General features: G+C 52.7%; 2 protein-coding genes across 2 annotated transcripts in view; one reads left to right on the forward strand and one right to left on the reverse strand.

The window, feature by feature from the left end:
• LOC145359442 (zinc transporter ZIP1-like) overlaps positions 1-15,507 on the reverse strand; it is a 45,368-nt gene that overhangs the window by 11,516 nt on the left and 18,345 nt on the right. The window contains exon 2 of the mRNA XM_080213990.1: positions 11,214-11,288. Coding sequence (XP_080070116.1) covers positions 11,214-11,288 — 75 coding nt within the window. The remainder of the gene's footprint in view (positions 1-11,213; positions 11,289-15,507) is intronic.
• spg21 (SPG21 abhydrolase domain containing, maspardin) overlaps positions 11,853-15,507 on the forward strand; it is a 124,135-nt gene continuing 120,480 nt past the window's right edge. The window contains exon 1 of the mRNA XM_080214035.1: positions 11,853-11,871. The gene's annotated coding sequence lies outside the window, so the exon portion shown is untranslated. The remainder of the gene's footprint in view (positions 11,872-15,507) is intronic.

A 15,507-nucleotide genomic window follows, 5' to 3' on the forward strand; every position in this document is an offset into this window, starting at 1 on the left:
GCATATAACCCATTTTGGACAATTGGACCTTTTTTAAATTTAAGTTTATTTATTCGTGTCATAAATAGGCTTACATTACCACTGCAATGAAGTTACTGTGAAAATCCCATAGTCGCCAAACTGCAGTGCCTGTTCAGGTACACTGAGGGAGAAATTAGCATAGCCAATGCTCCTAACCAGTTCGTCTTTCCAGACTGTGGGAGGAAACCAGAACACTCAGAGGAAACCCATGCAGACATGGGAAGAACATGTAGACTCTGCAGAGACAGTGATCCAAGGCTGGAATCAAACCAAGGTCCCTGGCATTGTGAAGCAGCAATGCTAACCATTGTGCCACTATGCCACCCACTTATAAGTTGCAGGAAAAGGCCTTCTGGCTATCATTTTTGTTTGGTTAAGTTCAATTTCAGATTTTTGCCTGATTGCTGTATCCCTCCATCCCTTACTCTTTCTCAGCTAAATTATCGATTTACATAAATAATGGGTTGGAATTCATGCTCTTTAATGGACTTCCCATGCAAATTATTTCTGCCTCGTTTTTGAAACCTTTGTCACTGTGCATTTGTCAGGATGAACATCATAATTTCTTCTGGAATGTTGACAAGTTGTATAAATGTTTTAACATTTTGCGTTATCATTTTGCAATGTGCATAAACAAAAATATCCTTATCTAATCTTAAATCACCCCAAATTTCACGCTCTCCTGTAGTGGAATTTCTCCAGGCATCTGGAAGTCAACCTGATGTCTGGGACACAGGTTAAAATCCCAAAAATGGCAGCTGGTGGAATTTAAATTTAATTAAGAACATAATTCTGGAGTAACGCTATTTATTCTTAGTAATGGTGACCATTATTGATTTTTCTAAATACATATCCAAAAAAACTACGCAACATTGACCACAGGATAAAAATTAAGTCATACATTAACTTGCAGTTTATCCAGCTCCTCATCAATGTGAGAAAGATAATCTGGTAGGACGTCCAATAGGCAAGCAGCAAGAAAAACTCCTCCAGCAAAACAATTGCACAAGCTTAGCAATAATCGATGACTTGCTGCAACAGTGAATTCAAGGTGCAACTATTAGTTCACTGATACAACAAAAGATCTACGCAGTTACTGAATAAACTGAGCAACACAAGAAATCAGCATTTAAAACAATTCTTTCATGTGATATGAAATTCTAGGGCACATTAATATAAAAAGTTGTTGGGTGTTTTGTAGAGCATTAAGATAGACAAATCCCCAGGACCTGATGTATCCTCCTTATATCCTCTTTGTATCCTCCTTAGTCATAGGAGAGGTCCTGGAAGACTGAAGGCTTGCCAATATTGTTCCTTTGTTTAAGAAGGGTAACAGGAATAATCCAGGAAATTACAGGTCAGTGAGCCTCAAGTCAGCAGTAGGGAAATTATTGGAAAAGGTTTTAAGGCACAGGAAAAATATAGACTTATTAGTGATTGGCAGCAAGGCAGGAGGTTGTGTCTCACAAACTTGATTGAGTTTTTTTAAGGAAGTGACAAAGATGATTGACTGGGGCGAGGGTGGTGGATATTGTCCACATGGAGCTTAGCAAGGGCTTTGACAAGAGCCATCATGGCAAACTGATACAGAAGGTGAAATCACACGGGATCTATGATGAGCTGGTAAGATGGATACAAGAACTGGCTAGGTTGTAGATAACAGAGTATTGGTCAAAGGGTGTTTTTCTGACTGATGATCAGTGGTGTCCTGCAGGGATCAGTGCTGGGAACCCTGTTGTTTGTAATATATATATATATAAATGATTTATAGGAGAACGTAGGTGGTCTGATTCGTCAGTTTTCAGAAGACACATAGATTGGGGGAGCTGCAGGTAGTGGGGAAGATTGCCAGAGCATACAGCAGGATATAGATAGGTTGGAGATTTGGGCGAAGAAACGGTAGATGGAATTTAATCCGAACAAATTGGAGGTGATGCATTGTGAAAGATCTAATGCAGGAACGAAGTATACTGCAAATTGCAGAACCCTTAGAAGATTAACATACAGAGGGATCTATGTGCACAAGTCCACAGTTCCCTGAAAGTGGAAACACAGTTGGATAAGATGGTCAAGAAGGTATATGGCATGCTTGCCTTCATCAGTCAAGGTACAGAGTATAAAAATTGGCAAGTCATGTTCCACCTGTATAGAACTTTAGTTATGCCACATTTGAAATATTGCATCCAGTTCTGGTCACCACACTACCAGAAGAATATGGAGACTTTGGAAAGGGTACAGAAAAGATTTACCAGGAGGTTTCCTTGTTTTGGAACTATGAGGAGAGGGTGGACAAACTTGGTTTGTTTTCATGTGAAAGTCGGAGGCTGAGGGGGCAACCTGATAGACGTTTACAAAATTAAAGTTAAAAGTAAAGTTTATTTATTAATCACAAGTAGGCTTACATTAACACAGTAATAAAGTTACTGTGAAAATCCCCTCGTTGCCACCCTCTGGTGCCTGTTCACTGAGGTACACAGAGAGAATTTAGCATGGCCAATGCACCTAACCTGGACATCTTTGGACTGTGGGAGGAAACCAGAGCACCTGGAGAAAACCCACGCAGATACAGGGAGAATGTGAGACTCCATACAGGCAGTAACCCAAGCCAGGAATCAAACCCAGGTCCCTGGCGCTGTGAGGCAGCAGTGCTAACCACTGTGCCACCCAATTACAAGAGCTATCGACAGAATGGATGCTCGGAGTCTTTTTCCCAGGGCAGAAATTCAATTACTAAGGGTAATAGGTTTAAGGTAAAAGGAGGAAAGTTTAAAGGAGATGTGAGAGGTATGTTTTTTACACAGAGGGTGGTAAGTAGGTGGAATGCGCTGCCAAAGGAAAGTGGTAGAAGCAGATACAATAGCAATATTTAAGAGACATCTTGACAGATACATGAATCAGCAGGAATAGAGGGAAAAAGACTGTGTAGAGACAAAAGGTCTAGTTTAGAAAGGCGTCATGTGTCAGCGCAGGTTTGGTAGGTCAAAGGGCCTGCTCCTGTGATGTAGTCCTCTTTGTTCTTCTTCGATGTGGCTAGGCCAACATTTGTTGTCATCGCAAACTTCCCTTGGACTAAATGGCTTACAAAGACACTAGGGAATCGGATAGGCTTTTATAATAATCAATGTTAATTTCAATCACCGATAATAAGACGAGCTTTAATTTCCAGATTTTATTCATTTTAAATTATACCTGCCGCCATGGTGGGATTTGAACTTTGGTTCCTGGAGCCTATGCCTCTGGATTACTGGATTATCAACAACATTACCATTGCACTACCATCTCCTCATTAATTAGCTCACTTCAGATTTGTGAGGTGTCTGGATGGGCAAAACATGATGCCAGGAAGTATCTGGATAGGAGACTAAAAAGTTTACTTGTCACAAGTAGGCTTTCATTAACACTTTGCAATGAAGTTACGGAATCACTATCTGATTCCCTAGTGAAATCTCCTTGTTGCCACGCTCCAGTGCCTGTTTGGGTACACTGAGGGAGAATTTAGCATAGTCAATTCATCTAACCAGCATGTCTTTTGGACTAGGGTGAGAAAATGGGGTGCAGAAACAGTCTATTTGGTATATCCTACTATGCAGACTGGAATAGCCCAGAGGAGATTTTCACAACAGCTCAAGTTGCAAGGTGAAGGTCCCCAAGGGAGCTTTCAGGGCAAATGTCACCAATGAGACATTCTGCTGACGGGTAAGATGGACAGAATCACTCCTGGACACACCAAGTGGAGTCAAAGTCAAGAATAACTTTAAGTGTTTCGATGACAGGACTTGGTGCTGGATTTGAGGTATATGTGCCAACACTGCTGTGCTGTCCAACTTGGCTAGCTCTCCTTGAACAATTTGAACCTGAGGGTACTGTGCAGTGACTTTTTGGAGAAATAGACTGAGATTTTCAGCTTGAAATGATTACATTGGGCAGATCTGCTGGAATACAGGCAGCATCTGTAAAGTGGCACAATTGCCCCCATGTACAGTAGCATAGCAGTAATGTTAATAAACTCATAATTCAGAAGCCTTAACTAATGATCCAGAAACATGAATTCAAATCTCACCACGATACTAGTAGAATTTAAACTGAAATCAATAAATCTGCAATAGGAAGCTAGTTTCAGTAACGGTAGGAGATTTTGACGGTTTATGTATTAAGACAGAAGTCATAAACCTGATGTATTTCCCTTCAGGGAAAAAAACCCTTCATTCAGATCAGTCTGGCCAGACTCGGAGAAATGTGGTTAACTATTAACTACCGTGAAATGGCCTAGTAAGCTAGTCAGTTGAAATCAATTATTTTATTCAATCTGTTTATTAAATTTCAATGATCCTTGAGCTTGCCCAGCTACTCTCTAAATCTGCCTCCTTTCACTTTTGGCCAGACCTTGCATCCTCTTCACTTTTGGTCTCTGATCTGTTGGATCTCTTACCTGGGCAGTTCTGATGTCATCTTTTATTTAAAGAACAAAGAAAGAACAAAATCAGCCCGGGAAACAGGCCCTTCGGCCCAACGAGCCCGCGCCACCATCTCAACACCACCAGTCCACCTCTCTACCCATGACCCCTATCTAATGTTTTATGGCCATCCAGATTGAGGGAAACTGATTTAGGGACAATTTATTCCTGCCAATCAGCCTAACAGCACATCTTTGGGGTGTGGGAGGAAACCCGGAGAAAACCCACGCAAGCACGGGGAGAATGCGCAAACTCCCACAGACACCGGCCCAAATCCATGTGTCTGCACAGCAATCAGCGATAGTCACTGAGCTGTCGTCTTGCCCAGTATCTTGTCCAGTTTAGGCACACAATAACAACATGAAGCACTAGGCCAATCTCAAACAACCAAGAGCAGCCCCAGTACGACCCATCGCCTGTATGCCCCTCGTTGGACACGAGGTGGACCGACTTAAAACCTATGAATGAAAGAGAAAAAAAAAATTATTATCATACTATACCCATTTACATTACCAGGGACACCCCAATGCTAATGACCCTTATTTAAAAGGTTCTCCTATATCCACCCATCTCCAACTCAGTCATGTGCCTGTCTAAGTTACTCTTAAAGGACTCTAGCGTGTTTGCCTCCACCACCTTACTTGGCAGAGCATTCCATACCCCCACTACCCTCTGTGTGAAAAACCTCCCTCTAACATCTGTGTTGTACCGCTCCCCCCTCACCTTAAGTCCATGGCCCCTTGTCCTACGTGTCTCCATTGTAGGAAATAGCTTACCTCTGTTTACTCTATCTATACCCTTCATAATCTTATATACCTCTATTAGATCCCCCCTCAGTCGACGTCTTTCAAGGGAAAAGAGCCCCAATTTCTTCAATCTTTCCTCATACCCTAGTCCTTCCATACCAGGCAACATCCTGGTAAACCTCCTCTGCACTCTCTCTAGAGTCTCCACGTCCTTCCGGTAGTAAGGCGACCAGAACTGTACGCAGTACTCCAAATGCGGCCGAACCAACGTTCTGTACAACTGCAACATTAGACTCCAGCTCTTATATTCTATACCCCTTCCTATAAAGGCTAACATACCATAGGCTTTCTTCACTATACTCTCCACTTGCACTGCCACCTTCAAAGACTTGTGCACTTGCACCCCCAGGTCTCGCTGCGACTCTATACTCCTTACGGGCTTGCCCTTTATCATATAACTTCCCCCTACATTATTCCAGCCAAAATGCATCACCTCACATTTATCCGGATTAAACTCCATTTGCCACGTATCTGCCCAATCAACCAGCCTATCAATATCCTGCTGTATTGCCAGACACTGCTCCTCACTGCCCGCCAATCCAGCCATCTTGGTGTCATCAGCAAATTTGCTGATCACACCACCTACTCCCTCTTCCAAATCATTTATATACACTACAAAGAGAAGAGGTCCCAGTACTGAGCCCTCCAGCACACCACTAGTGACAGACCTCCAGCTAGAAAAAGACCCCTCCACAACTACTCTCTGACTCCTCTTTGCAAGCCAGTTCTCTACCCATCTAGATACCTGACCACATATCCCATGAGTTTTAATCTTCTGTACCAACCTACCATGAGGGACTTTGTCAAACGCCTTACTGAAATCCATATAGACAACATCAACGGCTCGTCCTTCGTCAACCGTTTTTGTCACCTCCTCAAAGAATTCAACCAGATTCGTAAGGCAAGACTTCCCCTTGACAAAGCCATGCTGCGTATCCTTAATCAGATCGCAACGCTCCAAGTGCGCAGACATCCTATCCCTAAGAATCCTCTCCATCAACTTACCTACCACTGACGTTAAGCTCACCGGCCTATAGTTACCCAGGCTATCCCTCCTACCCTTTTTAAACAACGGTACCACGTTCGCTATCCTCCAGTTCTCTGGGACCTCACCTGTGTCCAAAGAAGAGACAAAGATTTGCGTCAGAGGCCCAGCAATCTCATCCCTCGCCTCTCTAAGCAGCCTAGGATAAATGCAATCAGGCCCCGGAGATTTATCGGTTTTAATGCCCTCTAAGAGCCCAAACACTTCTTCCCTCGTAATCAATAGATCTTTCAATCGGTCTACCACTCCCTCAATGACCGTACTAGACATCAAGCCCCTCTCCTTCGTGAATGCCGACGCAAAGTATTCATTCAGGATCTCCCCCATTCCCTCTGCCTCTAAGCACAATTCCCCACGTCTGTCCCTGAGAGGACCGATTTTACCCCTAGCCACCCTTTTGTTCTTAAGATAGGAGTAAAACGCCTTTGGATTCCCCTTAACCCTACCCGCCAAAGCCATCTCATACCCCCTCTTTGCTCTCCTAACTCCCCGTTTGAGATCCCTCCAACGCTCTCTCCATTCCCAGCTGCTTAGACCTGACATACGCCTCTCGTTTCTTCCTAACCAGGTCTTCTATATCTCTTGTAATCCACGGTTCCCTAATCCTACCTTTCCCATCCTTTCTCCTAACCGGCACATGCCTTTCCTGCACCTTTTGCAGTTTTCCCATGAAAGACTCCCACATGCCTAACGTGGTCTTGCCTTCCAACAGCCTATCCCAGTCTGTATCCCTAAGCTTCTGCCTAATCCGGCTGTATCTAGCCTTCCCCCAATTTCGCATCCTCCCCTTAGGACAGCTCTCATCTTTTTCCATTCGTATCCTAAAGTAGACGGAGTTGTGGTCACTATTAGCCACATGTTCGCCTACTGCAACCTCAACCACCTGACCCGGCTCATTTCCCAGAACTAAATCCAGTATCGCCCCCTCTCTAGTCGGGCTATCTACATACTGTTGCAAGGATCCTTCCAATATACATCTTACGAATTCCTCCCCGTCAGACACCTTCTCTAGGCACCTTCCACTCCACTCCAGGGAGATTAAAATCTCCCACTACAACAACCCTATTCTTCCTACACTTATCCAAAATGGCCCTACCCTGCCCGCGGGCTATCGGGCGGCCTATAGTACACTCCTAGCATAGTAATGGCTCCCTTTCTATTCCTCAACTCCACCCACAAAGACTCAATTTCCAACCCCTCTATGTTATCCTCCTTCTGCACCGCTGTGATCTGCTCCCTAACTAAGAGTGCCACTCCCCCTCCTCTTTTCAACCCTCCTCTATCACGCCTAAAACACTTATACCCTGGAACATTTAGCTGCCAGTCCTGCCCCTCCTTTAACCACGTCTCTGTCACTGCCACGACATCTAAATTCCTCGCGAAATTTGAAACTGTTGAAAATGACCTTGGCCAAATTATTGCCCCTACTCACAAGTCAGCATTCTAGCAACAGTGACCTCTCACTGACACCCCTCCTGGCTCCCCTTGCATATCTCCCCTGACCCCCAGAGAGGCCTATTCCAGCCCTGCTGCACACTCCCAATTTCCACCTGCATGTTTGCTGCCACTGTGCCCAAATTTTTAGCCGGAATATACACTCACTCCCATGTCTTATAATAAATTTGCCATGACAAATATCACCCTTCAACAGACTTATCTAGCTGTTTTATCCCATACGTTCCGATCCCACCTACCATTTACCCAGCAAAACAATAAACCTAGATATTCCCATTGATACTTTGTTATTCATAAATCACTAGAATCTCATTCGTAAACACTGCCAATCTTAAAGTAAATATACAATACGATAGGATCTGTTGCCAGGGATTGGTTGTGGTGATATGATTAACAACCAAAGGCCGTGAGGTCAAGGCCAGCAGTTACTTTGTCTTTGCTGTGCTCCTACAGTGGCATGCGAGGTCTCAGTGCATTGAGAGATGACCAATCAGCTTTTGATTACTCAAGGCAACCGGAAGCTCAATGATTTTAGCTTCTTAGTGTTCACCCCAATTCAAAATAGTTATTCTTCGTTGTGGCAATCACGCTAATCTTTCCATTAGTGAAATTCATTTGCAGTCTTGCTCCGAGTAAATTAACTGCAACGTAATCTTATGCAATTCAATTAGATTTAACAGTTCAATTTTATAATGGATAAATTGACGAAGTTTTTAAACATCTAATCTGAATTTCTCTTACTGTCCAGCTCAGATCTTTGGGATTTTGATGCTCCTCTCAATGATAATCCTAGGTTCACTTTACTCCCAACCCTTTCACCCACAATCTACCCCATCTAATCCCAACCCTTTCACACACATTGTACCCCATCTAATCCCAACCCTTTCTCACACATTGTACCCCTTTCATCCCCGATTCTTTTGCACACATTGTGCCCCATCTAATCCCAATACATTTCAAACACCTTGTACCCCATCTAATCCCAACACATTTCACATACAAATCCCAAACCTTTCACACACATAATAACAAGAACATAAGAAATAGGAGCAGGAGTAGGCCATCTAGCCCCTCGAGCCTGCCCCGCCATTCAATAAGATCATGGCTGATCTGAAGTACATCGTACCTCCACTGATCTGGGTACATTGTACCCCGACTAATCCCCGATCCTTTTGCACACATTGTACCCCACCTAATCCCAACCCTTTCACACGCACTGTACTCCACCTAATCCCAGATCTTTCACACATATTGTATCCCATCTAATCCCAACCCTTTTGCACACATTGTAGCCCATCTAACCCCACTCAGCCCTTTCACACACGTTGTACCCCCTCTAACAGACATATAAGATGATGAATGGGATGGATAGGATAGAGGTGGAGAGACTCTTCCCACCAGAAAGGACAGTAGGACTAGGGGGCACAGCCTCAAGATAAAGGGGGGGGGGGCGGTTTAGAACGGAGTTGAGGAGGAACTTCTTCACTCAAAGGGTGGTGAATCTCTGGAATTCTCTGCCCGTTGAAGTGGTGGAGGCTGCCTCGCTAAATATTTTTAAGACGCGGGTTGATAGGTTTTTGATAAGCGAGGGGATTAACGGTTATGGGGAGAGGGCAGGAATGTGGAACTGAGCCACGACAGATCAGCCATAATCTTATTGAATGGCGGGGGAGGCTCGAAGGGCTAGATGGCCTACTCCTGCTCCTATTTCTTATGTTCTTAATCCTCGATTGTTTTGCACACATTGTACCCCATCTAATCCCAATCCTTTCAAACACATTATACCCCATCTAATCCCCGATTCTTTTGCACATATTGTATTCCATCTAATCCCAACACATTTTACACACGCTGTACCCCATCTAACCCCAACCCTTTCACACAAATTGTACCCCCTGTAATCCCCGATTGTTTTGCACACATTGTACCCCATCTAATCCCAACACATTTCACACACATTGTTCCCCATCAAATCCAACCCTTTCACATTGTACCCCATCTAACCTCTGATCCTTTCACACATGTTGAACCCCATCGAATCCCTGATCCTTTCACTGACATTGTACCCCATTTAACCCCGTCTAATCCCAAGACTTCCATACAAATTGTACCTCATCTAATCCCGATCCTTTAACATAGAACATAGAACACTACAGCACAAACAGGCCCTTCGGCCCACAAGTTGCGCCGACCACATCACCTACCAACCTACAGACCTATCTATAACCCTCAATCTCATTAAACCCCATATACTCATCCAGAAGTCTTTTAAAAGACCCCAGCGAGTTCGCCTCCACCACCACTGACGGCAGCCGATTCCATTCACTCACCACCCTCTGAGTGAAAAACTTACCCCTAACATCACTTCTGAACCTCCCTCCCCGCACCTTAAATCTGTGTCCTCTCGTAGCGACCATTTCAACCCGGGGAAATAGCCTCTGAGAGTCCACCCTATCTATTCCTCTCAACATTTTGTAAACTTCTATCAGGTCGCCTCTCAACCTTCGTCTCTCCAGGGAAAAGAGTCCCAGCTCCCTCAACCTAACTTCATAAGGCATGCCTCCCAGTCCAGGCAACATCCTTGTAAATCTCCTCTGCACCCTTTCAATAGCTTCTACATCTTTCCTATAGTGAGGCGACCAGAACTGCGCACAATACTCCAAATGAGGCCTGACAAGGGTCTTATAAAGTTCCAGCATTACCTCCCGACTCCTAAACTCAATCCCTCGATTAATGAAGGCCAGTACACCATACGCCTTCTTGACCACCTCCTCCACCTGCGAGGCCGATTTAAGAGTCCTGTGGACCCGGACCCCAAGATCCTTCTGCTCCTCAACACTACTCAGACTTCTGCCCTTAATAGTGTACTCGTTCATCCCGTTGGTTCTGCCAAAATGGACGACAACACATTTATCCGCGTTGAAGTCCATCTGCCACTTCTCCGCCCAGTCCTGCATCCTATCTATGTCCTGCTGCAACTTTTGCCATCCTTCCAGATCATCCACAACACCACCGACCTTCGTGTCATCAGCGAACTTACTTACCCATCCCTCCACTTCCTCATCCAGGTCATTTATGAAAATGACAAACAACAAGGGTCCCAGAACAGATCCTTGAGGCACTCCGCTGGTGACTGACCTCCATTCAGAAAAAGCCCCATCCACAACCACTCTCTGCCTTCTGCAGGCAAGCCAGTTCTTTCATACACATTTATCTCTCCACTCTTTCACACAGTCCATACATCAACTCTCTTAGTTTTTGCCTGGCACTGTGAAATGGAGCAGTGGAGGGTACTAAGATGCAAGGTGGGCTAATCAACTCTTGGTGGCCTTCAGTTGTGAAGGCAAATAATTCCCTACACAATTAAAAAGGAGAAAGAGAGAAAGTCAGCCCAGGTTAATGGAGACTCGCATTCCGCTGCCGGCCACTGACCTGTTGCTGCCGCCAGCCAGGAACGGCCAAAAACTGGGATGAGTCCACAAACCGCGGGCAGCAGCAGCAGGGCGGCTAGACAGGACATCCGGATCACCAGCAACTCCATTCCAGAAGGACAGGCTGAAACTGACCCTTCCACTCTAACCATCCTACTCTGACCCTCCCACTAACCCTCCTACATTGAAATATATGGGATTCTGAAGGAAGTGACAGAGTTGCTGCTGACAGGATGTTTCCCTCATGGGCGAGTCTAGGAGCAGTGGGCAGAATCTCAAAATAAAGGGGCGTCAATTTAAGACTGAGATGAGGAGTTTCTTCTCCCAGAGGTTGAAAATCTTTGTCACTCTTTGCAGCAGTGAGCTGTGGGGCAGAGTCCCTGTGAATATTTATGGCTGGGATAAATTCTTGTTCAGTAAGGGAATTAAGGATTTACAGGGAAAGAGCAGGAATGTGGGACAAATCACGGTCCAGTGCGGAGCGACCTCGACGGCCTCAACGAGCAACCCCGGTTGCTATGTCCCCATTCCACCTCACATCCGGGACCTCAGCCTCACTCCAGCCCCACCCCCTACCGCCACCCGGATGTACGGAGCGCGACCCGGTCACGGGACAGTCACTTCCGGCCCGATCCGAACCGAACCGGTGAATCCCCGGGGTAAGTGAGGGGGAGGTAGGGAGGAGAGGGGGAGACAGAGACAGGTACGGAGGTGAGGTGAAGGAAAGGAGAGGGGAGGGGAGGGGAGGGGAGAGCGGGGGGCGAGGAAGAGAGGAGGGGTGGGGGAGTGAGGGCGGGGGGGGAGGGGGAGGGTGAGGCGGGAGGGGGAGGGGGAGGGGGAGGGGGGAGGGGGGGGTGAGGCGGGAGGGGGAGGGGGAGGGGGGGGTGAGGCGGGAGGCGGGAGGCGGGAGGGGGAGGGGGAGGGGGAGGGGGGGGTGAGGCGGGAGGGGGAGGGGGAGGGGGGGGTGAGGCGGGAGGGGGAGGGGGAGGGGGGGGTGAGGCGGGAGGGGGAGGGGGAGGGGGGGGTGAGGCGGGAGGGGGAGGGGGAGGGGGGGGTGAGGCGGGAGGGGGAGGGGGAGGGGGGGGTGAGGCGGGAGGGGGAGGGGGAGGGGGGGGTGAGGCGGGAGGGGGAGGGGGAGGGGGGGGTGAGGCGGGAGGGGGAGGGGGAGGGGGGGGTGAGGCGGGAGGGGGAGGGGGAGGGGGGGGTGAGGCGGGAGGGGGAGGGGGAGGGGGGGGTGAGGCGGGAGGGGGAGGGGGAGGGGGGGGTGAGGCGGGAGGGGGAGGGGGAGGGGGGGGTGAGGCGGGAGGGGGAGGGGGAGGGGGGGGTGAGGCGGGAGGGGGAGGGGGAGGGGGGGGTGAGGCGGGAGGGGGAGGGGGAGGGGGGGGTGAGGCGGGAGGGGGAGGGGGAGGGGGGGGTGAGGCGGGAGGGGGAGGGGGAGGGGGGGGTGAGGCGGGAGGGGGAGGGGGAGGGGGGGGTGAGGCGGGAGGGGGAGGGGGAGGGGGGGGTGAGGCGGGAGGGGGAGGGGGAGGGGGGAGGGGGAGGGGGCGGGGGGGTGGAGGGGGAGGGGGCGGGGGGGGTGAGGCGGGGCGTGGGGGGGAGGGGGAGGGGGCGGGGGGGTGGAGGGGGAGGGGGCGGGGGGGGTGAGGCGGGGCGTGGAGGGGAGGGGGGCTGGAGGGGGGGGTGAGGCGGGGAGGGGAGGGGGGGTGAGGCAGGGGGGGGAGGGGGGGGTGAGGGGGGAGGGGGGGTGAGGCGGGGGGGGAGGGGGGGTGAGGAGGGGAGGGGTGGAGGGGAGGGGAGGGGGGATGAGGCGGGGGGGGTGGAGGGGAGGGAGGGGTGGAGGGGAGGGGGGTGAGGCGGGGGGGTGGAGGGGAGGAGGGGGGGGGTGAGGCGGAGGGGGGGCGGGGAAGAGAGGAGGGGCGGGGGGGAAGAGAGGAGGGGCAGGGGAGTGAGGCGGGGGTGGAGGGGGGGGTGAGGCGGGGGTGGAGGGGGGGTGAGGCGGGGTGGAGGGGGGGTGAGGCGGGGTGGAGGGGGGGTGAGGCGGGGTGGAGGGGGGGTGAGACGGGGTGGAGGGGGGGTGAGGCGGGGGGAGGGGGGGTGAGGCGGGGTGGGGGGGAGGGGGGGTTGAGGGGGGGTGAGGCGGGAGGGGGGGTTGTGGGGGGGTGAGGGGGGGGTGGGGAGGGGGGTGGGGAGGGGGGTGAGGCGGGGGAGGGGGGGTGGGGAGGGGGGGGGTGAGGCGGGGGGGGGGTGGGGATGGGGGGGGGGTGGGGAGGGGGGGGGTGAGGCGGGGGGGGGGTGGGGATGGGGGTGGGGTGGGGAGGGGGGTGAGGCGGGGAGGAGGGGAGGGGGGGTGAGGCGGGGGGGGTGGAGGGGAGGGGAGGGGGGGTGAGGCGGGGGGGGTGGAGGGGAGGGGAGGGGGGGTGAGGCGGGGGGGGTGGAGGGGAGGGGAGGGGGGGTGAGGCGGGGGGGTGGAGGGGAGGGGAGGGGGGTGAGGCGGGGGGGGGTGGAGGGGAGGGGGGGTGGAGGGGAGGGGGGGGGTGAGGCGGAGGGGGGGGCGGGGAAGAGAGGAGGGGCGGGGGGGGAAGAGAGGAGGGGCAGGGGAGTGAGGGCGGGGGGGTGAGGCGGGGGTGGAGGGGGGGTGAGGCGGGGGTGGAGGGGGGGGTGAGGCGGGGGTGGAGGGGGGGGGTGAGGCGGGAGGGGGAGGGGGGGGTGAGGCGGGAGGGGGAGGGGGGGGTGAGGCGGGAGGGGGAGGGGGGGGTGGCGGGGGGGGTGGGGGGGAGGGGGGGGTGAGGCGGGAGGGGGGGTTGTGGGGGGGTGAGTGAGGCGGGGGGGTGGGGAGGGGGGTGAGGCGGGGGGGTGGGGTGGGGACGGGGGTGAGGCGGGGGGGTGGGGAGGGGGGTGAGGCGGGGGGGTGGGGTGGGGACGGGGGTGAGGCGGGGGGGTGGGGAGGGGGGTGAGGCGGGGGGGTGGGGTGGGGACGGGGGTGAGGCGGTGGGGTGGGGAGGGGGGTGAGGCGGGGGGGTGGGGTAGGGGGAGTGAGGAGGGGAGGGGGGTGAGGCGGGGGGGGGAGGGGAGGGGGGTGGGGTAGGGGGGGTGAGGAGGGGGGTGGGGTAGGGGGGGTGAGGAGGGGGGGTGGGGTAGGGGGGGTGAGGGGGGGTGGGGTAGGGGGGGTGAGGAGGGGGGGTGGGGAGGGGTGAGGGGTTGAGGCGGGGGGGAGGGGGGAAGGTGGGAGGGGGAGGAGTGGCGGGGGAGGTGGGAGGGGGAGGAGTGGCGGGGGAGGTGGGAGGGGGAGGAGTGGCGGGGGAGGGGGGAAGGTGGGAGGGGGAGGAGTGGCGGGGGAGGGGGAAGGTGGGAGGGGGAGGAGTGGCGGGGGAGGAGTGGCGGGGGAGGGGGAGGAGTGGCGGGGGAGGGGGAGGAGTGGCGGGGGAGGGGGAGGAGTGGCGGGGGAAGGTGGGAGGGGGAGGAGTGGCGGGGGAGGGGGGAAGGTGGGAGGGGGAGGAGTGGCGGGGGAGGGGGAAGGTGGGAGGGGGAGGAGTGGCGGGGGAGGAGTGGCGGGGGAGGGGGAGGAGTGGCGGGGGAGGGGGAGGAGTGGCGGGGGAAGGTGGGAGGGGGAGGAGTGGCGGGGGAGGGGGGAAGGTGGGAGGGGGAGGAGTGGCGGGGGAGAGGGGTAGGAGGGAGGGGGAGGAGTGGCGGGGGAGGGGGGAAGGTGGGAGGGGGAGGAGTGGCGGGGGAGAGGGGTAGGAGGGAGGGGGAGGAGTGGCGGGGAGAGGGGAAGGAGGGAGGGGGGAAGGGAGAGGGGTGGGGGGGAGAAGGGAGGGTGGACTGGGGAGGGAAGGGGGATGGTGGGCTGGGAAGGGGGGGCAGAGGAGGGGGTGTTTGGGGTGGGGGAGGAGGGAGTAGTAGTGGAGGTGGGGGAGGTAGTGGGGTTTTGGAAGTGGCAGTGGAGGTGGTGGGGACAGCGAGGGGGGACAGCAATGGAAGGGAGGTGGCGGAGGATGAGGAGAGGAACGAGGCGGCAAAGGGCGGGGAGACAAATGATCCACATGAGCCGATGGCGTACGTTTATTTTATCCTCTATAGTAAATGGTCTTCTACCATTTCAAGTAGATTTCAATGACATTTTGTCGTGTGGGGGAGAGAAGAATCATACTGGGGGGCAGTGTGCCAGGTGTGGGGGTTGGCTGGCATGTGGCTGGATTTGCGAGCATGGCAGATGCGGGCATGTGGAGGGGTTGGGGGGTAGATGAGGGTGGTGGGGGGATGTGGCCATTGGGCGTGCAGGTGCAGAGGGGGCACAG

Source organism: Carcharhinus amblyrhynchos, chromosome 28 (assembly GCF_965287045.1).
Source record: "Carcharhinus amblyrhynchos chromosome 28, sCarAmb.v2.hapA, whole genome shotgun sequence".
NCBI classification, from domain to species: Eukaryota; Metazoa; Chordata; class Chondrichthyes; order Carcharhiniformes; family Carcharhinidae; genus Carcharhinus; species Carcharhinus amblyrhynchos.